Below are 27,735 nucleotides of genomic sequence, written 5' to 3'. Positions count from 1 at the left end.
ATTATTGCAGAACACAAGGGCATGCACACAAAGTGTGATGCCATAACCCTCCAACTATGGAGTGAACATGACCAAACAAAAAATTGAACCAACTTGACTTGCAAATTAAGCTACTTTTGACAGCTGCGAAGTTCAAACAGCTAGGAAGACTCTTCTAGTTCTAAGAAGTTATTAGCTGGTGGGGGCAAGGTGTGGCCACTCTGGCTGAATTCCAAGTTTCTCTCTGAGAAGAGCTTCAAGAGCTGTAACTGGGTTAGCATTACAACCTTCCCAGGCCATCCCCTGCGTTTTCAGGGCATTCAGGTGATTGATACAGGTACATAAAGGCTTAATCCAACTCTATGTTTGCTGTGAAGAATAAGGACTGGAAATGTTCAACTTCTAAATACCATTTTTACATTATCTTCTCTTCGAGCAAAGGTCATAAAATCTTCAATTTCAGTCAAGGGGGCAGCAGATGACTTAGCGCTTTGCAGACCCACAGCCCGACTCCAACCACATGGGAAGTTACCGTTGTTTTTGAGGCTTGGATACTTCGGCTAGCCTCCGGCAAGCTTCCTCCAGCTGGGCCAGAGTGTTGGGCGGTGTCAGTGGGGGCATGGCAGGGTCCTGGATGAAGGGGTGAGCAGGCTGTGCACCACGTGGGTGGCTGTTGTTCCCCCACAGGTGGTGACGGGCTGGACGTTCACCAGGCACACCTCTGGTGGACTCTGAATTGTAGGCCTTCTTTGTGCTTTGTGTGCTGCGCAGAGAAAGACAGGGGAGGGAAAGGTACAAGGTTATAAAATCTGGAAAATATGACTTTAATAGCAGCTTCTGTTCTGTACACTCACTTGCAAGAAAAAAAAAGTCTGTCATAACATGAAGAGGGGCTGATGCCAAAAACATGACATTTTTGTGGTTTTTCTGGTTCCACGGAACAGCTTTCATACTAAACCGGAGGAGCAAGAGAGCTTCATTTGTTTTTAGTGATTGTAAAAATAGACAGCTGTGTAATAGACAAATATTTACCAGGAGCAACAGTGTTGCAGACAGCTTATATTTACCTATGGGGCTTGTGCTTAGATTGTCTTTCACTCTCCAGCATCCACTGCCAGACATTCTGTGAGCGGTCTGCCTCCCCTCCGGGCAGCTGGACCCCTGGTGGTATTGAGAGTCCTCCTCCTTCCCCACCTGGCAGGGCTATACCATCTGGTAGCTTACAGTTCCTTTTCGGTAGCGTTCCAGTTCTGCTGAGGCTTTCAGAGAGAAGGGAGAATAGCACTTAGTTTGCTGTTCTGTTGTCACTATGGCCATTAATGCCAAATGCATACAGTATATACTGCCACAGCCCACCTTTCCACACCCACGTACATCCCAAACACTTTTATTTCACAACCTGCTCATAAGCCTAATGTTTAAAAAAGTTGAACTGTACTTTTAAAAAAAGGCAGCAAATTCTCACATTCCCCCCCTTCATTTAATTACAAAACATGCCCACGATGGAACTTACCCAAATGGCTCTAGCTGAGCCACAGGAAGGTCCGCCCCTTTTGAGTGTCCCTTGCACTTGGAGTAGCAATAATAGTCACTGCCCCCAGCACACAAGCACTGGACCCGCTGGGCTGCCTCGGCTTCTATCTGTTCCTTTGTCTTAGGAATAGTGTGGTGGTGGATATAGTGGTGGTGAACATGCTTGGTGGTCTGCTTAGTGATAAATCCTTTGCTGATGAGAGCACAGGCAGTGGGCAGGGAAGCTGTGCCCGGTGCGAGCAGCAACTTGCCCCCAGGGAGGCGGTCTGGAGAACGTGCGCGAGGGCTATGCCGCCCCATGCCTGGAGACTGGCATCCTGGGGTCTTCAGCACTCGCGAAAGGTGGTCATCCAGGATTGCCTGAGGGTCATCCTCATAGGTGCTGGATGGCAGGAGAGTGAGGGGGTGTTGTTGATGCTGGGGGGTTGCAGCCTCCCGACCGGTCTGTGCAATAACAACAGGTATGTCGGAGCCTTCTTTCTCTTCATCCTTCAAGAGTAAAACATGAGCAAATGGTCAAATCAAATCAGTAGACAAACAAGAGAGATCTAGCAAGTGCCCATCTATAGGCATTTCTGTTTTAACAGTATGAAAACACACCGATGGAGTCAGCCAAAAAATGTACAGAAAAGAAAAAAGAAAGACTTGCACAGTTTAATATAAATTTATAGAGAAAACAATTCATTGAGAGTTTAAATAAATTCAGTGCACGGCTCAGTAGAATTCAACAGCTTGCTCCAACTCTTTCAAAACATGACAAACTGTGCCAGTGCCCCCACCACCTCAAACATACACTGCCCCCTCCTCCTCCCCCCCCCAACTTCAGCAAAGAGATGCTGCTCAGCAGGCATCCGTGCTGAAAGGGTTAACCCACCTACCTCTGTGATTTGCTGCAGCCTCTCTTCCAAGCAGTCCATGGTCTCTTGCTCTCGCTTGAGTTTTTCCAAGCGAGAAATGAGTTCAGCTGCAAAGGTAGCTGGTTCTACGGGGGTCATTTCCTTAGGAAGGCGGTGGGTTCTCTACACAGAGGAGGGACAAAAGCAATGAGCCATGTTTAGCAGGCAGCAGAAGCCAAGGCAGCTTAGCCCGCGCGGCATTCCTGGCCCCGTTAAGCTTGTTGTGTCTCCATGTTTGGATGAAAAGACGACCGCAACTAGGCATGGTCTGCTCTGGATTTTTATGAGCTAGTGCTGTGGCCTCATGGAGTGACATCCTCCCCAATAGCGCTTGCCTTCGGCAGGAGCAGTTGGTCGCACTCCGAGGAACCCTGCTTGTTCTCTCTGTAGTACAACCAGCCCATCAGTAGCTACTCTGAAGTAGAAAATCTTCAAAGACTGTTGTCAAACATCAAATAAAAAACTCTGAGGTGGGAGGGAGAGACTTTAACTCAAGGAATAAAAGTGGAGTATAAACAGAAAGGAGTTGGAAATTTAAAAAAAAAGATGGGGGAGAAAAAGGGACGAGAACTAAAAAAAAAAAAGAAGTCAACCGGTTGCAGATCAGAGAAGTGCTGGTAATTTATTTCCTGGCTACACACTGGGCACCTTTGAGGTAGTGTTGTCTCAACAGTGTCCTAGATCTCTCTCTCTTTTTTCCCCCCTCTCTCTTCTCTCCCCCCCCCCGCCCTCCATCTCTTTGTACAGAAAATGAAGGAAGCTGCTGCAGGCAAGCAGTGATACACTGCTGAGCGTGGCTGCCTCAAGCAGATCTATCAAGGGAAAAGGGAACATCTCCAAATCAAGTGCAGAATATAAAAAGGCAAACGAGAATCTCTGCCAAAAGCAAGCAAGGACTGGGGGGAAAGCCCCCCATCATTGCGTCCTCTCATCTCCCTGCATTCGCCATTTCTCTCCTTTACCCTTAAATTCTGCAAGCGTGCAACACACAAACACACACTTTAAAAAAGACAACAACAGAAAACTGAACTGCCAACTCTTTCGCATTCCACCCATGAGATGAGGTGGGGCCTCTCTCTCTCTCCAGCAACCACTTAGCTTCAGAAATGATGTGAGGGTAGAAAAAGGCCACTCTGCTGGAAATTGTCACTCTTACACAAGCTGGCTCTATTCAGTTCCCTGATCAAAGCACTGCCTTACAGAGAAAGTCGATTTGCACGCCCCAGGACAAAATAATCTAATTTACAAGCAGAGACTATAGAACTTTCTTTATGGAAAGAAAAGGAAAATATAAATAAATAAATAAAATGAAAGAGAGGGCACATAGGCACAAAGCAATGCCCCATATATCACAGACCCTAGGATTCCCCCCCCCCCCTACTTAAAAAGATAGTAGGAACAGGAATTTGGCTACACTACCCATAAGACAAGATGAGTTTGTACTTGTCTGTGAAAACAGTTTTGCAGAGAATTATCCACTGGATCAATTACAACAGCATCTTTCCTGAGACTTTCTGCTATACTGTAGATGAGAGAGCAAGTCAAATTTCCTAAAAGATACAGGACCAGATTAACTGCCTAGCCTCAAAAACCAACAGGCAGGAAAAGCTGGAATTTTTTTTTTTTTTTGAAGGCACATATTTGGTACAAATATCCTCCTTCCTTTGGAGAAGCTGGGAAATCTATTTCCTGCCAAGAAGTTGTTAACGGGTAGGAAAAATCCTGGCTCCACTCAAATAAATAGCAGAACTCCCAGAGACTTCAATGAGCACAGGATTTCTCCTGGTGTTTCTCTCTCTCTTTGAAGTCCAGGAGCAGAGCTGAAAATGTAAAGCAAGATCCTCCCCCCCGCCCCCCAAAAAAGCTCTCTGTGGAACTCTAACTTCTCAGAGCCCCCCCCCCCCAACCCTCTATTCACATGGCTCAAGATGGGCAAAGGCAGACACATTCCAGTAGCCCTTCCAGAGCTAATCTATATGTCACATATCTGGCCTATAGTTATAGTCCATGAAGGGGGGGGCATCCAGTGTTCATCTTTCTAATGATGATAGGGTATTTTTAAGCTAGTGTTGATCAAGACATCGAGTTTTCAGTTTAGGGAAGAAAAGCATATAGGAAGGGAGAAGCAAAAAGAGAACACTTCTGCTAGATTGGACCAAGAATCCAATATCCTGTTTCCAACAGAGGCGGGCCAGATGCCTCTGGAAGCTCACAAACAGGGTACAAAGGACACAGCTCCCTTCTTGTCAGTCATCAGCTTATGGTACTCAGTGCAGAGATAGTATATGCCAGAGCAATCATGGAGATAGTTTTCCATAGGGGAAAGAGAAAAAAGGACTTTGGGCTCCATATCAGAAAGAATTTCCCATTCACTAAGGAGTACTCTCTTGCTAAATTTTTTGTTTCTTTTAAGATTCAGATGGATGAACTGTTCATTCATCCTAATGAAGCACACCTTAGGAGTTGTCAAAGTTGTCAAACATAACACCCACTGGCCAGATGTGCCCCCCATAAGCAATTTCTACACCTGCACTCCATTCTCCTAGCATGATAATTGGGCTCTCTCATATCTTGAAATTACAGACAAGATTCACATATTTTCTCTTCTGTCACTTGCAGCTAATGAGTTTCTATGCGAGAACAAAGTGCTTATTTCTGACCATCATCTACCATCATCTACCATGACCATAAAGTGGTCACTTCCTGCTTAATGATGTCATTTCTGGCCCTCAGCAGGCGCCAGGAATGCTCTTTGGCCCACTATAAGAAACAAATTTGACACCCCTGCCTTAAGGCGGCTTATCTACCATGTCAATTGCTAATGTGAGGTGCCTGATATCATGTTTTATCCATATAAACAATCAGCCAGGAGAGGGATTAGGATTCCTACCTGTTCTCTATCATCCATCCACACAGTTTTAAAAGAAAGGTTAAGGATTGTGCTTTGTACTATGAGCAAACTGGTCTGAAACAACCGAACTTAGCAATGCCCAGAAATATGTTGACTGATGCCAATAAGACAGGAGAGAAAGGCTCATTCCATTTGTTAGACCCAACAGCCTGACCAAAACACCACTGCTGGTCAAAGAGACCAAATATGAATAAGCAGGATTTATGCAGAAAAGATCCAATTAACCAGGCTCTCTCATATCTTTGTGACATTAAGGGCGCAATCCTAACCCCTTATGTCAGTGCTTTCCAGCACTGGCATAGCAGTGCCAATGGGACATGTGCTGCATCCTGCAGTTGGGTGTCACTCACGGAGGCCTCCTCAAAGTAAGGGAATGTTTGTTCCCTTACCTCAGAGCTGCATTGCCCTTAGGTCAGTGCTGGAAAGCACTGACATAAGGGATTAGGATTGCACCCTAATACATTAACACAGGGGTGCCCAAACCCCGGCCCAGGGGCCACTTGCAGCCCTCATGGGCTCCCAATCAGGCCCTTGGGGAGCCCCCAGTCTCCAATGAGCCTCTGGCCCTCCAGAGACTTGCTGGAGCCCATGCTGGCCTGATGCAACTGCTCTCAGCATGAGGACAACTGTTCAACCTCTCACCTGAGCTGTGGGACGAGGGCTCCCTCCACTACTTGCTGTTTCACATCTGTGATGCAGTACTGGCAATGAAAGAAAGGCTAGCCTTGCTTTGTGCAAGGCCTTTTATAGGCCTTGAGCTACTACAAGACCTTCATTAATTCATTCAAGTTCCCTCTCTAATAAATTCATTTATGTAAATTTATTCAAATTTTAAATGTAGATTAATTGTTTTTTTCCAGGCCCCTGACACAGTATCAGAGAGATGATGTGGCCCTCCTGCCAAAATGTTTGGACACCCTTGCATTAACACAATAAAAGTGAAAGAACTGAAGCTGATAATTGGAAAGAATATGGAGCTTGAGGTCGACTTGCCAATTAAGATACATCCATTTAAGTCAGCTAAGATTTATTCCTAATATGCAATCACTATTCTTCAGACAGAAGGGTCAACTGTAACCTCTCACTCTGCTGTTCTCAGTGGCTTCTCTTTACAGGTAACCTTGGCAAATATTAACATTTCAGAGTCAGATGTTTTTAAGGGTTCTCTCTTCAGCATGGTAAACTCTTGTACTTACTGGAAAGTGAGGTAGAGAAACTTGCCCGTTGGCCTTGACGCTGCGATGCATCTCCCTCTGGAGCTGCTTCTTGCTCCCGAGTCTGTAAGGAGGGATCCCATCACTAGAAATTTAAAAAAAAAAGCCAATATTTTCAGCCAAAGCTCTTCCCATGCATTGAAAACAAACATTTATTACTGTCTTCACATGCAGTCATGTACACAGACCCAGACCCCTTGAAATCAGAAATTGGCCACCTTGAAAAGTCTCACAAATTGGAGTAGAAATCTGTAACAATTCTCCTTCTCACAAGCACTTATACAGTAGTGCAGTGGTTTTCAACCTTTTTTGCCTCAGGGCACATTGACAAGGTACTAAAATTTTCAAGGCACCCCATCAGTTTTTTGACAATTGACAAGGCACACCATGCTGTTGGTGGGAGGCTCACATCCTCCAATGGCCCTATTAATAAGTGACCCTCCCTTGAACTCCCGCAGCATACCTGCAGACCATTCGCGGCACACCAGTGTGCCACAGCACAGTGGTTGAAAATGGCTGCAGTAGCGGGTTGTGGAATAAACAATTTGAAGGACAGATTGTAGTCTTTTGTCTAGAAACCCACACAGCCTTGAAGCCAGGCCTAAGAGATGCCAAGCCTTCAGACAACTAGGCAAGCTTTCCAATCAAAGGCTGTTACGTCCTCTTCCATCTTTAAACTCCACTAAACCCAAAGAAATTTCTGAGTAAAAACCCTGCAGGGCAAAATGAGAACATGCTCTATTTGTCAGGTTCTGTTATCTAGTTGCTATGGCTTTTTCCCCCTTCATCACTTCTTGCTTGACTTTGTTAATTTTTGATGGCTTTGTATTCATGTGGGTTGGCGTGAATGGGAAGAGAAATCATAATTCAAGCTAGAAGCCTACATTTTATTTCTGCCTCTGCATACTGAATCAAACTTATGGGCTGGGTTCTAAGGTATGCTGAAGCAGGAACTGCAACAGCACAAATTGGATTCATGTGGCTTCTATCCCCACTTCAGCTGAAATGTATTAAAGAGAAATTGTGAAACTTTCCAGTGGTGGGAGCTGTGGGTGTCTCTGTCTAACGTGTCACTGTCTAACATGAACTGGTCCTGTGAATGAAAACAGTCAGTGTAAACATAGCTCTTAGAAACCCACCTGAAAACCAAGAGGATGAAGATAGATGTAACATTTTGAGGGCAGTGAAGCTGCTTTGGAAGCATCTGCACTGCAGTCAATCCAAATATACCTTTTCTTTCCAGGGACAAGCTCTGGAGGGAAAAAGAAACTGCAACTTTCAAGCATGTGTTGGCTGTGTTTCATGCTGCCTGGCTGGCCTTCCATGATGACACCAATAAACCTCCCCCACAATTCCCTGGAGCAATTTTGCACTTCAACTCTCCTTTTAAAAACAAAATTAATAAGAATAAGAAGAATGAATGGATGAATGTTTTTGTTTTTCAAAGTGCAGCAAAGACAGCAGAGGGGGATGAGTAAGACAGGTGGCCAAGCCTATATACAATTTGCAGATACACACATCTGTTGTTTCAGTTGCAAAGCAAGGCTCAACACATGGCTGAGAACATGCAAAGAATTCTCTTTTTATATATTATGTATGCCTTTACCCCAATGGTCACGTCTCCAACACTCAGGAGCGAACTTCAGGTGGCCCCACACTTTGTGTGGCAAATATGGTTTCAGTGTCTACAGACTCCTTTATGCCTAAAAGCATATAGATGCCTTTAACCATCAGCTGCCATCACTTCCCTTCAGCCCACCACAGACAGAGCCACTCCAATCTGCTTCCCACTCCCAATGATTAATGACTGGCATCCACCTCACTTTTTCAAGTCTAACCAGTTTTCGCTGCCTCTACCCAAAGCCAGAGCGCATAGCAGGAGGCCACCTTAGAAAAACCTCCCCCCTCCCCAAGTTATCAAGGATCTCCAAAATCTAGAGTCTCCCCTTAAAATTAAACAGTAGTAGAATTACGAGTAGTCTGGGAGTTGTGGCAATCCACTCCTCCTTAAGTTGAACCAAGCATTTAAAGCAAAAATATAAAACTTTCATATCATTTAAGATATCATAGGAATTGAGATAAAGATACAAGAATTTTTAAAAAGTGGGGGTAAACACAGGCAGGGATGGGCAAATAAAACAAAATCTGACATGACGTCTCTGGGTATTTTTCCCTACCCTACTTACTCATGATGTTCCATGTTCTTGGACCTTGCGCCCACTCTTAGCGAGATGAGCAGGCTATCCCCTATGGAGTGTGAGATGCAACCAATGTTAGTCATGGGCACAAACAAAGGGGGGGTACATGACTCCCACTTTTTATAAGCTGTGGGCACTAAGCAGGTTTGACCTAAGGGATTGGGTGTGGGGGGAATCACCTCAGTCCCTGAATTTCCCACTCCTTGGAAATCTGGTGGACTTCATAGTCCAGTAAGCTGGTTCGAAGACAAGTTCTTTGTTTATCAGGCAGAACATACTTTATCAGTAGAGTCAAGAAGCTGATATATTGATTTTGAGATCTAGTGGAGCTTAATGGCTAAGAGACTGGAATGTGGACCTAGAGGTGCCTGGTTCAAATCTAACTTGATCTTTCCCTGAGGAGACCTGAGCTTTATTTGGTTTCTTCTTAATCTCTACAGTCTGAGTGCTTGACTGAAAGCAACAGTAGGAAATCTAAAGGGTGAGGAAGCCACAAGACCATTCAACTATTTGGAAGGTGCCCCAGAGTGCTTCACACTGCAGCTCTTCCTCAGGTGCTGAACAGCAAAACACATTCATCCCAAAGACAGCAACAAACAAACATGCTCACAGCAGGTTCTCAGAGAAAGGCTCTCATCTATGTAATAGATGCTTCCATATGTGCTTTGCCAGGTTTAAATATATGTGCCACATATACCGGACAGGTTCATTTGCGTGTTAACACAAAAACATTAGCATGACCCAAGCTGCCACATCATTGGCAGATGAATGTTACACACAAGTAGGCAAGCCATGCAACTGTGCTAGGTTCACATGGAAAGCTTACAAAAGCCAGCACTTTCCACATTGTGCACATCCTGTACCAGTCAGGCCTCGACTATGCAAAAAGGCCCTCTTGTCTGGAATGGGGAAACCATATAGGCTTTCCACAAGGCTGTCCTCTACTTACTAGTGTCCCAGATGAAAGCTTTTTCCAGGTTTTGTTCAGTCCCAGATAAAGAAACTAGCTCCAGGGATGTAGGACACCCAATTCTTCTAAATAAATAGTTGATAGGAGTCCCGGTTTTAGCTTTTTGCTTTCCCGTGGCCCACTGTGAGGTACTATGATAGAAAGCATCCCAAGTAAGGATACCACCCACTTCTCCAGGCATGACACTGACTGGAACCAACTGGGGCACTGGCATAGGAGTTCCTGTTTGGACTATTTTAGCTAGGCTGGTTAGTTGTAAAGAAAACAATTTTCTGGAACAATGCCTTAATATTAGTCAATGGTCCATTTCAAATAGAATTTCAGTGGAATTCTTTCTTTCTCCAAACAGCAGTACAGCAACCTCCTTAAGTCACAGCCTAGAAAACAATGCATTTTCACCATCTGAACAGAGCAGGGCTGATAGTGATGTTTTGCCAGACCTGCACTCCAAGAGATGGACAGCAATCTTACAGCCATCCCCCACTTTGTGTGTAAATGAATGAAAAAGCCATCGGTTTTGCACCAGTTCCAATGAAGAGCCACCCCACCTTCTGACAGTTAATAGAACTGTGGTGTTTTCCAGCCAAATTTCATGAATATTTCAGGCACTGTATCACTCAGTTAAGGCATAATATCCAAAAAGTTTGAGAGACTGAATCTAGGGAACCTGCTTTATGAGCAATTTTTTAAAGTGCAAAATAAAGGCATTTGATTTCAGTGAGACACCCAGCAGGTCTTGGGCTGCTTGTGACTTGTACTTCCCATCCTAATGGTAGAAAGCTTTCCATTCAGGTATTCTGCTTGTCCCTCAGGGCACAAGGCATTAAAGATTTGCTCCCAACAGATTTGTAAATTTTTCTAGCAGCTACAAAGTACAAGATGGCTTGCATCCAAGCTGCACTGTCCATCCAAATCAGCACTTAAGGGTTTGCTGGTTTAAGAAGGGTGAGACAAAGGCCAAACCCCCAAGTCACTGCTTGCTTGCCCACTTCCACACGGACTTGAGGTTTGTTCACCAAGTTATTGTGGGTTGTGAAGCTTTTAATTGTGGCATTTCATTCAGAACTTTTAAGTTTGCATCCAGAGGTTCACATCTACTAAAAACCATTTCTATTGACACTGAATGGCCTATCCCGCTGCTCTTTCAAGCAAGCATTAAAACTTTCCAAAAGGAGTGTCATTACATGGGGCCAACCTCTGGAGGGATGGCACTTACTCCTCAGTGGCTGTGGAACACAGAAGCTTCCCTCCTGTTTTGGACAGAACAGGGGAAAGCAGTGCTGGAGCCCCAGCACCCCAACAGCAGCCCTGGCCACCTACTGTTTCCTGGGAGCAATTCAGGGAGTCGGTTTTCATCTATAGTACTCAAAACTAAGTCCAAGAGATCTCCCCCACTTCTAAACATCCCCAACGCAATCTTATAGGATTGCCTTAAAATAACATGTTAGTAAGATCATACATACCATGCTAACCTAGCAAAAGATGTCTAGTCTAGAAAGGTGGTGCATTATCTCAGTTGGAGAACTCTCTTCCACAGGAGACATGCCCAGGGCCAAACATCTTTCCAAAGTTGCATTTTTTTCACTCAAGATTAGAGTGGTTAGAGCTGAATATTTAGCACCATTTATACTTGTGCAACTTCACCTGTCTTAAGCCTTCAAAATATGCACATTTTCAAATTAGAGCAGAGACTATATTTAGTCTCAGTCTTGTTGGATGTAATGTTACTTTCAAACAAGTCTAAATTTGAAGCTTCATAGTTCCATCAAGGTTGGTTGCAGGGAAGAACAGTCATAAATTCTATATTACTGCTCGTCCTTCCGGGTTTGCTGAAGAGAGTCTTGAAAGATGGTTTGCACCAACTCCAATATTTTAACACTGAACTACTAGGCTGTTCAAAAAGGCATGCTTGCTTGTATGTGCACAGGCACATATACTTTTTATTTGGACTTCCATCCTCCTATCTAGATGATAGACTAGCCTACACCATGAGATTGCTGGGAACAGACTGCAGCAAACTTCTCTGAACGATATTCTTGCAAATAAAATAGTAAAATGTGGATTAAATGGTACTACCATTAGGGGTTCAGTGCTGGTTTGACCATCTCAAATGACTGCTCATAAATGGCTCGATGTCAACAATGATCAAATGGGGTACTACAAGGTTTTATCTTGGATCCTGTGCTATTCCAACATTTTTATAAATTACCTGGATGAGGGGGCAGGGGGAATGCTTATCCAATGTGCAGATGATGCAAAGCTGGAAGAGATAGCTAAGACCCTGGAAGACAGAAGCAGGAATCAAAATAATCTTGACAGGTTCAATCATTGGGGCCATACCAACAAGATGAAGCCCAACAGAGGCAAATGAAAAGTCCTGCATGCAGATACCCCCCCCCCCCCAAAAAAAAACACAATCAGAGGCACAAGTGCAGAATTGGGCGAGGGGAGAACCTGGCTTGGCAGTAGCATGTGTTAAAGGAGTTACCTAGGTGTCTTAACCAACAACAAGCTGAACATGTTCCAGCAGTGTGATGCAGCTGCAAAAAAGTGAGGTTAATACTATGATACTGGGCTGCATTAACAGAAGCACAAAGCCCAGATCTTAGTTCTGCTCTATTCTGCACTAGTCAGTCTTCACATGGTCAGTCTTCACTGTCTGGGGCACCACATGTTAAGAACACTAATAAACTGAAGTGGGTTCAGAGCAACTAAGATGGTGAAAGATCTGGAAAACAAGTCCTCTGAGGAACAATTAAAAGAACTTGATATATTTAGCCCAGAGCAGAGAAGACCGAGGAGAGAGATAGTAGCTTACTTCAAGTATTAGAAGGGCTGACTTACAGAAGAAGGGAACTTGTGTGACTCTTGAGGCAGACCTAGAACCCATGGGATGAAACTACAGAGAAACAGATTTTGGCTAGACGAAAGGAAGAATTTCCAAACTGTAAGACCACAATCAATCTCAGAATAATTAAAACAGAACTAGGGTACGCGGTGCATGATGAGCACACACGCAGTGTACACCAGGGGTCTTTACAGCAAAAGCAACAAGTCATTCCCCATAGCGTTGACAATCTAGAGTAGGGGTCTCCAAACCCCAGCCCGGGGTCCAGATGCGGCCCGTGGCAAGCCTCTATCTGGCCCACAGCCAGCCTCTTGTCCCCTGAGAACCTCTGGCCCACTCAACTGAACACAACTGCAGCTGTGCTCTAGTTGTGTCTGGAGGGTGTTCTGAGAGCCAGAGAGGTTGAATGAATGAGCCCATTCGTTCATTTATTCACTCTAAGTTCCATCTTTAATTCATTTAAATTTTATATTTAATTTTTTTTTCCGGCCCTCAACACTGCACCAGATATTTGATGCGGCCCTCTGGCCAAAAAGTTTGGAGACCCCTGGTCTAGAGCTTAATAAGGGATAAGATGGGCAGGACAAATGTAACAAAAGGTTGGTGAAAAAACTGGGGTTACTGAACTAAGAATCTATTTAGCAATGCATGTGATGGCAGAAAGGTATGGACGAGTGATGAGCAGTGCCTGGGGAGGGCTCACAGAACAGCAACAGCGCACAAAGCTGGTACAAATGAGGTCCCAGATTCAGTCATTGTCATCTCTAACTCAAGAACCTCGGGTAGATAGGCTGGGAAGGAGCTCTGCTTTGAGATAAATGAGAAGGCAATAGCAGAAGTCATCTCTGAAGAGGTGTTCAAATTTTCCACAACCCCTTTTAAAAAAAGTGTGTGCATGCATCAGTGCTTGAGCCCTAATTTGATTCCTACAGAGGAACAAACAGAGAGAAGAACACTGGAAAGCAAGGTGAAGCAGCTGAGTGGCCAATGGAGACAGGGAGGTGAGAGGTAGGCATGGGACACTCCACTTTAATTTGCTGCCTCACCCCAGCCTGACATTTGAAGCAAGCACTTCACCAAGCCTCAAGAGTGGGCTAGCCCTTCGCTGGAGCACTGCTGCCAGTTAGGGTGGACAAAGCCAATCTAATCAACCCAAAAGGTCTGACTCCATATAAGGCAATATCCTATGTTCAATATTCCTAGAGACCTGGAGCGAGAGTTGGTTAGCTATGTGGAAACATAATGCTTCTCTTTCTGTTGGCAGCTTTCTTGATTACACAGGCCAACACACATTTTGCTTCCTTAAACGTTACACCAATTCCTGGGTATATTTGGGGTGCTGATTCCAGAAATGGCATCAGTTTTGTCCTATCACATTTTGTTTTGGAGATACAGCATAGCCTCTTTAGTGAATGGTTCAAGCAGCTTCCTCATGAGGAAGCCTACATCATGGCTTCCTCATGAGGAAGCTGCTCGAACCATTCACAAATGAGACTATGCCATATCTCCAAAACTAGACGTGATAGGGCAAAACTGATGCCATTTTTGAATCAGCACCCCAAATTCATATCAAACCACCATAAAGTTTGGGGGAAAAATTTTCTGACCCTCAGTTTTATAGGCCTGTGTCATTTTTCCAGATATATGGCATGGTGGACACCAAAGATCGAGAAACCTAAACCCCAATTCAAAATAATTGTATATTTGCTTGCTTTATGTTGTCTCATTTGGGGAGCATCTTGCTTCTGGAAAGGAGCAACATAACAGAAATTCCTCAGATGAAACCCTGGTAATATGAATTCACTCTGAATCCATCATGCAGAATTACATCAGTGTTAAGTTCATGCAGCGCCCCGTTTCATTCAGTGCACTCTCCGATTATCCCAAATGTTTTGAATACTCCCTATCCCACTAATTTGTATAAATGAGGATGTCCTCTTAATTGGCTTGCTTAAACAGCAGCTATCTTGAAAGAAGATGTTAATTAAAAATTAAAGAATAAGGCTGGTGAATCTCATTTTAGTAAGAGGGTGGCATTACTTAACAGCCCTGAGAAACAGAACTGGGTCTTCTAATGAGGATTTGAGAGAGCCTGTAAAATCCTGGACATTTAAAATAAGAGAGATTTGGAAGAACTGATAATACACTAACAACAGCCAAGGCCTGCAGCTGGTGTTAGAATTCTAAATCCATCAAAGATAGCCAAAGGGATTCAGGGTGGTTCAGTGGAGACCAGGTTAGATTTACTTTTGGTTCAAACCTCATTTTGGTCAGATTCACAGGGTGACCTTGACCAAGTTGTTTACTCAGCATCAGAGGTTTCCTAACTGAAAACTTGGAGCAACAGTAACCTCACCTCAGCTGCAAGGTCAAGGAAAACAAAAGATTGTAAATAAAGCGCTTTTATATTTTAAGAATATTTATATACAAGTGACTTATGTATCAAAAACAGAGAAAGAAGATTGTTCCTGAACACAAAGGTGCTCACAATCTTAAAAAAAAAAACAGACACAGAGGCACCAGACATAGCCACTGGGAGGCATGCTATACTGTGTCTCAGTTTAATCTCTATCACAGGACTGTAGCAAGGCTAAAGTGGCCTCTCTCACACACAAACTACCTTGAGCTCCTTGAGAGCAGGACAGAAACAAATCTGATAAATCAAAAATCAAGTCAGTGATGTGTAGATCAAGACAGACCCAGGATCAAATTCCTACTTGGTGATGAAGCTCATTGGGTCAGTTGCTATCACTCAGTTGTGAGGATAAATTGGGGGTGGAGGAAGAAGGAGATGAAATTGTGCTGCTATTAGTTTACCTTGGATAAAGGATAGGATATGAAAGCCATAAGTGCAACATTTACTATATTAAAAGGCATTTTAAAATAAGTTTGGTCTATCCAAAATTCACATACGATCTGTGACAATTTAGAAGATACAATCTCAAATATCCATTCTACTGCAATCCCTTCTTTTTCACAGCAGTACAAAATTTGTGCTAACTTTCCTGTGTTGTGTTTGTGTGTGCAGTGTGTAGTGTGGTTCTCAAATCCAATTCTGGGCTGCAGGACTCCAAAGTTTAGGCACCAGGAAGCACCATTTAATTATAAACGTTTCAGCTAACCAGCCTGGTGCTAAGCCAATCTGTTTCTGGGGAAACACTAGTTTTGAAGTCTTCCTTCCAGTCAGCTGCCATTTAAGCTGAGCCAATTATCTTAGCCTTTTGACTTAGATGTGCCTGACCTAACCTGAATGTAGTTCCCCTGCTTCTTTTGAAATATCAGACTCATGCGCATATGCATTCACTCCCATCTTCATTTGGCAATGGCTCTGAAACGAGCCTCTGATCTTGCCAACATCAAAAGCCTGGTTTGTAAGATAAGGTAATATTTGAAGTTTGCTCAGCAGTATTCCCCTGTGTCCAAAGTAAATCCATAAATAAGATATAACCAAATAATAAAAAGTCGTCTTTCGTCTTTCCTCCCATCAAGAAATGGAAATCTGAATTTGCCTGATGCTTTGTGGCCAACACCAAAAAGAAGAGATTAAACAACAACAAAAAAAAACCCCAACATTGATCCTGGGGGGTTCAACAGAAATTCAGAAAAGGATTGTGCATTTTCCTTTCTGGGAATGCCACCTGGAGCTGCCACAAAACACAGACCAGATCACAAATGACTTCAGTTGTCTGCCTGAGACAGAGCACAACTGAGCCAGCTTCTGTCCTTCAGCTTGTAACCCATATTCTGCATGCACACACACTGTGGTATGTAGAATAGCACAATTTGGCAGTTAGATGCTGCTGAAGGAAAGACACCAGGATGTCATGCCCCTGCATCAAAGGTGGCAAATCTACCACAGCAGCAGCTGATTTCATTCCCTTCCAAAACCCCATGACAAGGATTTAAGAAATACACTCCTCCCCTCCCCCCCACCTTCTCTTTCCTACACTCATGGCTGGGAAGGAAATTCAACACACGAATACAACTTGACACACATGCTAGTGTTACTGCAACTGACTACAGCTGTTGAGGCATTTCAGTGTGCTGTGCTCCAAGAGCCTGCAATATTAGCCACATAGCTCCAAGAGGAAGGAGTATCCCACACAGACAGATCATCTCCTTCATAGTTTGAGATTGCTTCTTCACCATCAAGACAACAGGAAATTCAAACATTTCAATGGGTTCAAGGGAAGAGGGGGGAAGGGAAGGGAGTTTTTGGATCAGTTTGCAGCAGGAACTGATGAGATTTCTGAGTTTTGGTAGATTGCTCACCAAAGCCATACAACCGTTTGGGGTCCTATTGAAAGCCATGCTGCCCCCCACCTCCTCCCCATATCTTGAAGCTCCCAGCAGTTTAATCAGGCAAGCTTCCCCTGCTCCTCACAGCCTGTACTGGCTATTGTTATGGCAGGAAAAAACAGCCAGGCTCCTTTCATGCAGGGCTTTATGGGGAGCTCCTATTCACTTGTTCAAGTAAATTTCAAAGCGGCCTGCTACCCTCTTATCCCCTCTAAGCTCCCCTAGACTAACAATAGGCTGAAAGCGATTCAGTTAAGCCTTTCATCCACCATGCACTTTATTTCTCACTCAGTGCTCTCATCTGTATAAGGCCCTACAATTGGCATTGCTGTGAAGAGAGGGTATAATCCTAGCCTTGCGAGTCCCAAGTGACCCAACATTGGTCCAGAAATGACTAACCCAATGAATGCTCTGTTGACACATGATCACATACAAACCACAGCCAGCAAGAAGTAAAATGAATGATGTAGCGCTTTTATTTAATGTCAATGTTGTTCAATAATAGAGGGAAGGGAGGCAGGAATTTGCTTTTTCATCAGACCAACCCTAAACCCACAGGCACATTTTAGAAAACCAAAAAAGGGGAGGGGGAATAAGTGAGCCTGCACAAAATCTGACATCTAGGAATCTTTAAAGTGCAGGTTCTCATTGTGCACAGATCTGTTGCACCACCAAAAGGATGACAGCGATGAAGAAACTACATTCCCAAAGTCAGATTTAAAGACTACAGTGCTGGTAGTATACCAAAGACATAAGAAAGCATGTGAAATTAGGGCCAGGATGGGAAACCCAAGTTATATCAATACCCCCATTTAAAATATTGATGTTTCTATTGAAAACAGGAAGGGAAAGTACCTACTCAAGAGTGGTCTGAAGATATTCAGGGATGAAGCCAACCTCTTCCCAACTGAGGGAGGGAATTACAGCTTGATAGGGAAGTGGGATGGAGAAGGAAAGAGTATTGACATGTATATATGAGCTTACATAAGGGATGTACTTTTCCGAGTGGTGAAGACTAGACGCGATTGTGAGGAGCTCTAGAAAGATCTCTCCAAACTGGCAGAATGGGCAACAAAATGGCAGATGCATTTCAGTGTAAGTAAGTGTAAAGTCATGCATATTGGGGCAAAAAATCAAAACTTCACATATAGGCTGATGGGTACTGAGCTATCTGTGACAGATCAAGAGAGGGATCTTGGGGTGGTGGTGAACAGGTCGATAAAAGTGTCGACCCAATGTGCAGCGGCAGTGAAGAAGACCAATTCTATGCTTGGGATCATTAGAAAAGGTATTGAGAACAAAACGGCTAATATTATAATGCCGTTGTACAAATCAATGGTAAGGCCACACCTGGAGTATTGTGTCCAGTTCTGGTTGCCACATCTCAAAAGAGACATAGTGGAAATGGAAAAGGTGCAAAAGACAGCAACTAAGATGATTCCTGGGCTGGGGCACCTTCCTTATGAGGAAAGGCTACGGTTTTTGGGCCTCTTCAGTCTAGAAAAGAGACACCTGATGGGGGGGAAATGATTGAGACATACAAAATTATGCGTGGGAAGGATAAAGTGGATAGAGAGATGCTCTTTACACTCTCGCATAACACCAGAACCAGGGGACATCCACTAAAACTGAGTGTTGGGAGGGTTAGGACAGACAAGAGAAAATATTTCTTTACTCAGCGTGTGGTCAGTCTGTGGAACTCCTTGCCGCAGGATGTGGTGACGGCATCTGGCCTGGATGCCTTTAAAAGGGGATTGGACAAGTTTCTGAAGGAAAATCCATTATGGGTTACAAGCCATGATGTGTATGTGCAACCTCCTGATTTTAGAAATGGGCTATGTCAGAATGCCAATGCAAGGGAGAGCACCAGGATGCAGGTCTCTTGTTATCAGGTGTGCTTCCTCAGGCATTTGGTGGGCTGCTGTGAGATACAAGAAGCTGGACTAGCTGGGCCTATGGTCTGGTCCAGTGGGGCTGTTCTTATGTTCTTATGATGCCGTTACAGGAAGAGGGGGCTGTAGTTCACTACAGCGGTACATGCAGGAGATCACAAGTTCAATCTGAACATCACTAAGTGGTAGAAAAAACTATCTGAATACTGCCACCAAACAATGTACACAATATTGACCTACTGTACCAACTCAGTAGAAAACCATTTCCTATATTAACAGAAGCCTGGTCAAGGCAAGAGTACATTCTATATCTCCTTATCCAAAAAAAGAACAGGATCATGTACTACAGATAATTCCTCTCTCCCTTCTTCCAGAGATATACAAAATACTTGTAATCAAGTTTCACAGAGATGTCGTCCCCCCCCCCTTTGGCAAGAGGCAGCTACTGGCCCTTTGGGTCAGAAATACTAGTAAGTTCACCATTAGCCTCAGAAAGCACTTCCTGAAGGAAGCAATATCTTTTTATGATGGTAATTAGATGATAATAGTACACCTAGTCCTAAAAGCAAAGGCTAGGGCAAGATTGTGAATATGGGGACAAGATTACAAACACATTCCATGGGTTAGGAGCTGGCTTTCTAGTCCTACTGGGAGAACAGGGTTAGTCACTCAAAGGATAGATGAGAATTTCCATAAAGTTATGGAAATGAGGAAGCCAACCCTAAAATTGCATCAACAGCAAACACTGCTGTGCTCCAACCAAACTCCTACTTGGTTTCACCAACCTGGTGGTTAGAATCTATCAGAAATGTGACTGGGCATCAGAATGTTAGAAGTATGGCAACCATGTTAATCCTGTTGCAGTAAATCCAAGAGCCTTGAGGCACTTTAAAGAGAAACTTATTTATTGTTAGTGTAAATTTTTTTGTGAACTAGACCTCACTTTAGCAGGCCTCCATTTAACGCAGAATAGTCAGCCATCATTCTTCTAAGTCAGTGTTTATCAAACTGTGGGTCGGGACCCACTAGGTGGATCGTGAGCCAATTTCAGGTGGGTCCCCATTCATTTCAATAATTTTTAATATATTAGCCTTGATGCCACCATGGCATTTGACTGCACTGGGAAAATGTAACAGATCTGTACTTTTAACAGGCTACTCTGTATATGCTTTGAACGATGATAGTAAATGGGACTTACTCCTGGGTAAGTGTGGGTAGGATTGCAGCCTAGGATTGTCAAAACTTTTCCTGCTTGATGATGTCACTCCCGGTCATGACATCACTTCCGATGGCTTCAGACAGATTCTCATTCTAAAATGTGGGTCCCGGTGCTAAAAGTTTGAGAACCACTGTTCTAAGTCATTGGCATATTTTAAAACATTCATATGAGGGGAAAATACTTACACACTGCTATCTGTCATTGACATGGAATCATCAGTCAGGGCATCGCTAGATATTTCACTATCATTTGCGCTCGTGGCAGGAGCAAAGACATAGCCAGAGTTCACATGATATGGGTTAACAGGATCGTTCCTCTTGAAGGACCTAGGGACACAAAGAAATCAGGAAACATACACATGAAAAGACCAAATAGTAATGAGATTGTATTATCTGAACTTGCACAACTGAATGAGTGCATTTCCAGCACTTGGAAGTCAGCCTCATCAATTTCAATGAAACTTTCTTGGGAATATCTTCTTCCAACTGTTTTATACACAGTAGTGTCACACAATTTCATGGACATGCTTACCAACTCTACAACCTCACCACATATTGAAAAGTATCTAACTCTTGTACAGTTCCAAATGGAATGATTAACACAACATTTTACATCAAGGTTTAAAAATATAATAGCACCCATCCACCAAAAAGCTCAGGGTGGTAGACAAGGACATATTCCCTGCTCACTCTCACTGTATCTTCACAACCCTGTGACACGCATTAGGCTGAGAGACAGTGACTGACTGCCACAAGGTCACCCTGGACCTAGTCAAAACACTCTAACCAATATCTCCAAGTCTCAATTGTGCAATCTCCAGCAGGCAAAGGCTGGCATAGAAGGAAAATTTGTGAACCATTACAAAATTCAATGGGTTCTTCCACCAGAACAAAACAAATTCATGTTTGCCCTGCAAAGCCATTTCAGTACCAACTTCTTTAAAATGCTAAGTGCTGATGTGGGGACAACCAAAAACCATTTGCCATTTCAACCAGTACAAACCAACTGTTTGACTGCCACATTTTAGAGCAGCTTAATTTAGACTATAAATGCTATTACCCCTTATGGTCCTGAAAGTTGACGCCACAGACTACATAGTCCCATTCCAAACCATTTCCCGAAGGCAGGATAGCATACACGGAAAGCATCTCCGACACATTTTCCTCAACACCTCCAATTTCCGAACCAACTTGTTCTACTGCGTCACTTTTTCCACTAGGCTGGGATCTCCCCCCAGACTCTCAAGCTAAAATCTGTCTTCACCCAATTTAAACCCTGAGGTGTGCACGTTCTTGTTTCCTGTTCTTCAACAGCAAAGTGCAGAAGGCAAGACTTTTGACAAGTCAGGTGCACTGTTAAGAGCCACCCAAGTCTCAGCCACAAGTCTTAAGGACAAACTGCTCTGTTACAGCATCTTATCTGGTGTACGGGAATAACAAGCAGGGCCTGAAACAAAACATTGCATCTCCTGAAGCCCACTTGACTCAAACAAGCCTCCATTCCCTCTCCCTGAATTCCCCCCCCCCATTCTGTTCTGCTTCTTTTTCTAACTGCCTCCTCAGTATTCCATGACTTCTGTGACAACTAACCATGCCCAGACTGCATCAGGGCATGAAGGGGAAGCGTTTCCTTAAGCTTTAAATTCATTTATACACTCCTGCATGTGTACCGAGTCTATCAAGCATGTAGAAATCACTACCTTGTCTGTCAGTGATACCACTTTCATGGACAAACCAAGAGGCATTTAGCCCCCTGAGTTTAATAGCTGTGTATACTTGCATGCTACGAGAGAGTAGTAGACCAACTTTCTTGATAGTGTTTTTGACTTGAGTGTTTAGGGAAAGTTCTAAGTACCAAATATTATTAGTCACCCACAATGTTTCACTGTTAGTTTTAGGTCAGAATTTAAGAGGTTCTAAGCATGTCAAATTGTTAGAACATTCCGGGAGTCTCGCAGAGGACATTATAACATGTTGACAGGTATCACATTTCAATAGGGGCTCCAACAGAAGAGCCCAGTGTGTTCATCATGCCATTTTGCTAACAGAAAGAGATAGGATACATGAAGGTAAGCTTTGCTAAACCAACTCAAAAGAAGCAAGCGCAAAAAACCAAACGGAAACAAAAACCTACCCTCAAAATTCCCAGTATAATAAAGTCAATAAATTTCACTTTTGTATTTACACTAAAGGGAGCTGCTGTCATCTGCATCAGAAGGGCCTACCTGGCAGGAACACCTTGAACAACACTAGGAAAATATGGACAGACACCTATATTCTATATTTTGTATCTAGCCCCTAAACATAAGGAACTTTGAGGTTGAATTCAGGTTTGGGTAGGGTCTACCCAGGACTGCAAAAACTGCATGTCATTTAAAATCTTGAAAGCTCTCTCCTATTTATATCCAGTGCCAGCTTTAAATACACAAACTCAAAGTGCCTGGAATTCCAGCAAAGTCAACCAGATGTTTTTCAAGCAAATCACTTCTTATTCCAGATGCCTGCTCTACAGAACATAAAAGGACGCCCCTTTATTTCAAATCCACACAACTTCCATAACATTTCACAGAACACACACACCACCAACCAACACATCCCTCATTCAAAAGACATTTGATTTGGCAACCCTTCTCACCCTAGGTTTGCATGGCCTGCTGTTCAATTTTAACAAGACTCACTTGCTTAAGAGTTTTGGGGAGTACCATCATGCTCTATGGGGTTTTTGTGTGTTTGTTTAAATGCCAAGGTGTAAGAGCGAGACTTTTTCAATCCTCCAAGCTACGTGCAGAGACTGGAGGAGGCAAAGTTGCATTTAAGTGAGCAGCCTGGTTGCCTTAACGAAAAGCAGCACTTCCCCTTCAACTAGTATTCCAGTCCCTTTGTTTCCATTTGCCCTGGTTACCTACTTTCGACCTCTTCAGTAGTCTTACTCACTTTTCTCACAAACAACATCCTCCCACCATCCCCTCACTCCCCTGCTGTGTTGCATTCCTCCGTTTCACAGGCAAGGGGAAAACATGAGCCTTTGCAAAGGCTTAAGCAAAGAAAGGTGGGGAGGGGGAGAGACAGACAGACAGCCCGCTCCATGATGGCAAACAGCATGACTGAAGTTCTAGGCCTCCGTCTCAAGCTGACCTTTGCAGGAGGCCGCACTGCAAAAGCGTCAGGTATTTAAGCACAGCTGGGATCACATTCTTTTCCAAAGCACACAAAGATATTTCAGTGGGAAGATCAAGACACATGAAAGATGAAAAAAGGAAGAAGAATTGGAGATAGAAAAGAGTGGCAGAAGAAAGAAGTCAGATCTTCAAGACAGATCAGCATGTTTCCACAGCTTTCCAACTGAATAAAAGTATAGTTATACTACCAAGAAAGGCAAAACGGAAGAGGGTGAGAGAAAAGAATTCAAATATTGTACCTTTCTTAAAAAATGCCAAGCATCATGATGAGGCATATAAGTTTATAACAGTAGCCTAAAGAATGTTAGTAGTTGGTCTTTTGGGAGAGAGACAAGGAAGATTGAAGTCTACTTTTTATTACTCTCCTTGAAACTTTTCATGTCTTGCTTTAACAAAACCCAGGCCCATTAGTGCTTATTGTTGTAAAGTATCTGGTTTCAAGATGCTCACCATCTGTACAGAACCAACGCTGCTTTTTAAGTAGATCCTACAGGCCTTCTTTTTAAAGTGCAAGCACCACTACAGCCTCAATCATGCCAGCATAACAACTGTTAGTTATGTTAACCTTCCCGGAGAGATGAAGTGTCAAGGGGAAACTCTTCAGCAGCAGTAGGCAGGCACTTTAAAGAGTTCATCTCATCAAGTTTGACTGAACATCAAACTACTGTTCCAAACATAGGTCAATGCATTTAAAACTATCACATATAGCTAGCAAAACAACATTTTCTCAACATGGATAAACCGGATGGAGAGGAATCATTTGCCTACAATCACATCACTGAACAACAGATCTCTCTCTCTCTCTCTCTCTCTCTCTCTCTCTCTCTCATAAGCCAAGTTTGTCCTGTTTAAACAGATTGGTACAGAAAATCCAGCACACATTAAGTAAACCAATTAGGGATGTTTTCGTAGAGTTACTTAAAAAAAAAAGATCTTGACCACACTACAACCTTAATTGTACCCAGATGCTATCAAGTTGCCTTCAAGGACTTTAAATTCCTGCACAAAGCAGTGCTCTCCAACATACATTTTTGCATGCACTCAAAAACCACTCTCAAAACAACAACAAAACTTAAGAGGCAGTATGGAGAGAGAGAGAAATGTTTTCAGTTGTCAGGTGGCAGTTCTCCAGTTTCAAGGAGAACATCTGATGTTTCTCAAACCTATCTCTTATCTTGATAAAGTAACACTCAGTCTGTAACTCCATGTGCTACATTAGACAGTGAAGTGGTATCACAGAGGCAGTACAAGGAGCTAATCATTCAAAAGGTAACTTATGTGACAAACACCACAATATACGGAACTGTTTGTCAGCTTTTTCACCAAGATTAGCCTCCAGCTTCACAGGAGGCATCAGACCTTGATATTTCAAGGAGAGTAATGTAGCCTACAGGTGGACTTTGTTAGGTGGTCAACAGGGGTTTTTCCTTTTAGCATAGAGAGGAGGGAGAAAAATATGTCACCCTCTGGTCAAAAATGCCACCTGAAAGCCAATGCATCAGAGAAGATACATAAGGAAACTGGGGGATTACTTTAATTGGAGAACACTCAGTCAAGCAAGAGGATGCCTCAGTGGTTGAAGAACTCTGTTTGACCCCACATCCCTATCATCTCCTGTATGCTTTTGGTCTGGAACATTAATGACCATTTCATGCAGACAATACAGTATTTATCATTTCCATGTGAAGCAAATAAATGGCTAGCTCCACACTGATCTACCCAAAGAACTAGGGGAATTTTTTTTTTTTTTTTGCCGTTGGTTCCTTCTCTCCTCTTCACAATGGTATCATTTTACTTTCATGACTGAAGTCAACGTGATTTCAACAACTTCCCACAAAATGAGCTCCAAGAAGAAACACTTTGAGCCAGTAGAGGGCCATCTGCATGCCATCTCTTATTTAATGAAAGGCCAGCTTGACTGATGTTACAAGAGAGAACTTGATGGTTAGCAGAGAGAATCTGTCTTATTGGCTATTATGCTTTAAGAATGCACCATAAGAGAGCAGTTTCGTGCACATGAACTTGTGCATGATAAACTCAGAATCCAATGTAAACAAACTTTAAAGTTCCACTTTAAGTAGCTGGCTATAACCACACAAAAGTGAAACAGTTTCAGGATCCTCATTCCAGGGAAGCAATTAATACATACTTTTAATTCTGCAAGAGGAGGAAAGACATCTTAAACCAAGCTCAAAGTGTTTACCTTGCCTCAGGAGCCCCCACATGTATAAAATATACCTTGTAACACATATTAAATAGAGGAAGAAAGAGAAAGAGTTTGTATGCCAACCCTAACCTTGCTTTATAGTTGAAGCCTAGGAGCAGAAGGTAGACAGAAAATGCTTGCCTCCTCTGAACAGTTGATGTGTCAGACAAACCTTTATATTTGGAAAAGGAAGAAAAAGTCAGGAAGACACGTTTTAGATACTGGTCAAGGGGAAGGTAATCCCATATTATATGCCAGGTCTACCTGCTATCGATACAAGAAGTGAACATTAGTTCATCCACAGATTGAAAAATATGTGACACTACTATCACTCTAATACCTTTGGGAGGAGAAGGAAATCCAGGTAGCCTCTGGCATCAGAAAATGGCTTCTCAGCTAGTTCCCTTGGGCAACATATATCTCTAAGATCTTGGTTCAAAAATTACTACTAGTAATGTATGTAGAACACTTAAATGACAAAGTACTTGAAGGTATTGACTGAGCATACCTAAAATCATGCAGTGTGATACCACTCCATTTTATAGTTAAAGCACTGGGACTGAAACTTACTGAATTTGCTCAAGATCACACAATGAGTTCTGGGCAGCAGTGAAACCAGACTCCAGGTTTAAATCCAACTCCTTATTCACTAAAACACATGGTAAAGAGAAACAGGTTTCTTGTCTCTTTGGAGAATAACACAAAGCAAGTCATGTTCTTGCTTCACATGAAAATTCGGACGATTTTCAGCATAAAATGACCATCAACTTTCCAGACCAAAATCATTCATTAGGTATGTGGCTGCAGATTCAAATGAAGCTCCCTCATACACTAGAAGAATTTTTGACTGAGCCCTGCTTTAGAAAATGCCAGAGTGGCTGAACATTAAAACCCATGCTTTGTGAAACCTCAGTGCCAATATAGAGATGTCCACTCCATCTCCTGCATTATCCCAACTGGGGTAGACAGTAATGGAGCCACAAACATTGTCTAAATTCTGGAGAACAGTATATTTATGTCAGACATGTCTCTGGTATAGTCCCAACTCAAGACCACACAAGAAAAGCCACTTGCCTTAATCTACATCTCCAAAAGATATTGAGGCAATAACAGATGCTTCACCAAGCATCCTGTACCATGGAGATGAAAGGAACAGGTAACACACTGATCCTATTTACAAAGTTCTAAGGAAGACGTTCCTTAGGTATCTGGAGCCTCTCCAGATTTGCTCTGGTGTTAGTGAAAACCAAATTGGAACCAGCTGTCTTTTCATTCTATCACTAAAAAAGACCATAAACACTGCTTGCTTCTCTGAAGGACAAGCAAGGAACAACAGATGCAATTCAAGAACCCTCCTCTTAGAGGCAGGCCATAGTTGAAAGAAGCTGAAAACAGAAGACATGCCTGAAGTCCTTTGATGTCCATGAATCACAGAAACACTCACAAAAATTCCTGTAAACCAGATGTCAAATACTTACCAGATTGAGAAAGCAAGACAGAATATACACAACAGAGGGAGAGAGAGCAGGTCCCTTTACAGATCCTTACTCAACCATCCCCATTTATGAAGGGAAAAGGGAGGGGAGAAAGAGAGTAAGTTGTCAGATTATACTACTCGTCATGATTAAGAGAGAGAATATGATGAGGTTGCCATTTCGTGGGGGGACTATTCTTACCCCTTTTCATCAACCTATACAACCAAAGAAAGTGCTCAAATCAGACTTGGGGAGTGGGGATATAGGCATAATACTGAACTGGGAGCAGAACCACTTTCTAATGGAGACTGAACTTGAAACATACACACACCCCCTGCAAACAGGTAGAATGCAGCCCCTATTAACATCCTACATCTAGCCATCTCTCTTGCTAAGCACTTTTTCTTTGGTTTAAAGAGGCAGCAGCACACCATTACAAGATATTCCCAAAGGTAGTGTGTACATCTACTCCATATTCACCATCTCCTTGAAACCCACTAGGTCAAGTCACACAGGTTACCACTGTAATAATATAGATTTTTTTGTTCCATCACCACATGATTGCTTCCCATTTTCGAAATGTAATCCACATATTTCAACACTGGCTGAGGATAAAGCTGGCAAACTAGTATTTCATTACTCATTCACATGCCTAGATGGTGCTCTTCCCAGTTCCTCTTAATGTGGTTTAAAGTGGTAACAATTAACGCATGTCTCAAAGAACAAGAATCGCTTTGAAGTTCTTTTTTGATGTCTAAGAGAGCTTTAAGAACTGGTGGGTCTCAGGAACCACAATGTACTGCTTTCTTTATTAGGGAGAAAGACAGCCCTCCCCTCAAGCCAGAAATAAATGCCAAAAGTTTTTAAGGTTTATAAAAAGTGTCCTTGCCAAAATCTATTCACATCAGGCACACAAC

The 27,735-nt window shown here is 43.0% G+C and overlaps 1 protein-coding gene across 2 annotated transcripts in view; it reads right to left on the bottom strand.

Annotated features, from left to right (window-relative positions):
• AXIN2 (axin 2) overlaps positions 1 to 27,735 on the bottom strand; it is a 43,857-nt gene that overhangs the window by 12,678 nt on the left and 3,444 nt on the right. For both annotated transcript variants that reach the window (XM_066613760.1, XM_066613761.1), the window contains exons 3-8: positions 20,145 to 20,285; positions 6,516 to 6,618; positions 2,391 to 2,531; positions 1,493 to 2,001; positions 1,047 to 1,238; positions 512 to 742 (exon numbers count right to left, since the gene is read on the bottom strand). In XM_066613760.1, the coding sequence (XP_066469857.1) occupies positions 512 to 742; positions 1,047 to 1,238; positions 1,493 to 2,001; positions 2,391 to 2,531; positions 6,516 to 6,618; positions 20,145 to 20,285 (1,317 nt within the window). The remainder of the gene's footprint in view (positions 1 to 511; positions 743 to 1,046; positions 1,239 to 1,492; positions 2,002 to 2,390; positions 2,532 to 6,515; positions 6,619 to 20,144; positions 20,286 to 27,735) is intronic.

This window comes from Tiliqua scincoides, chromosome 2 (genome assembly GCF_035046505.1).
Source record: "Tiliqua scincoides isolate rTilSci1 chromosome 2, rTilSci1.hap2, whole genome shotgun sequence".
Classification (NCBI taxonomy): Eukaryota; Metazoa; Chordata; class Lepidosauria; order Squamata; family Scincidae; genus Tiliqua; species Tiliqua scincoides.
The sequence above is the reverse complement of the archived record's forward strand: the minus strand, read 5'-3'. Positions and strand labels throughout refer to the sequence as shown.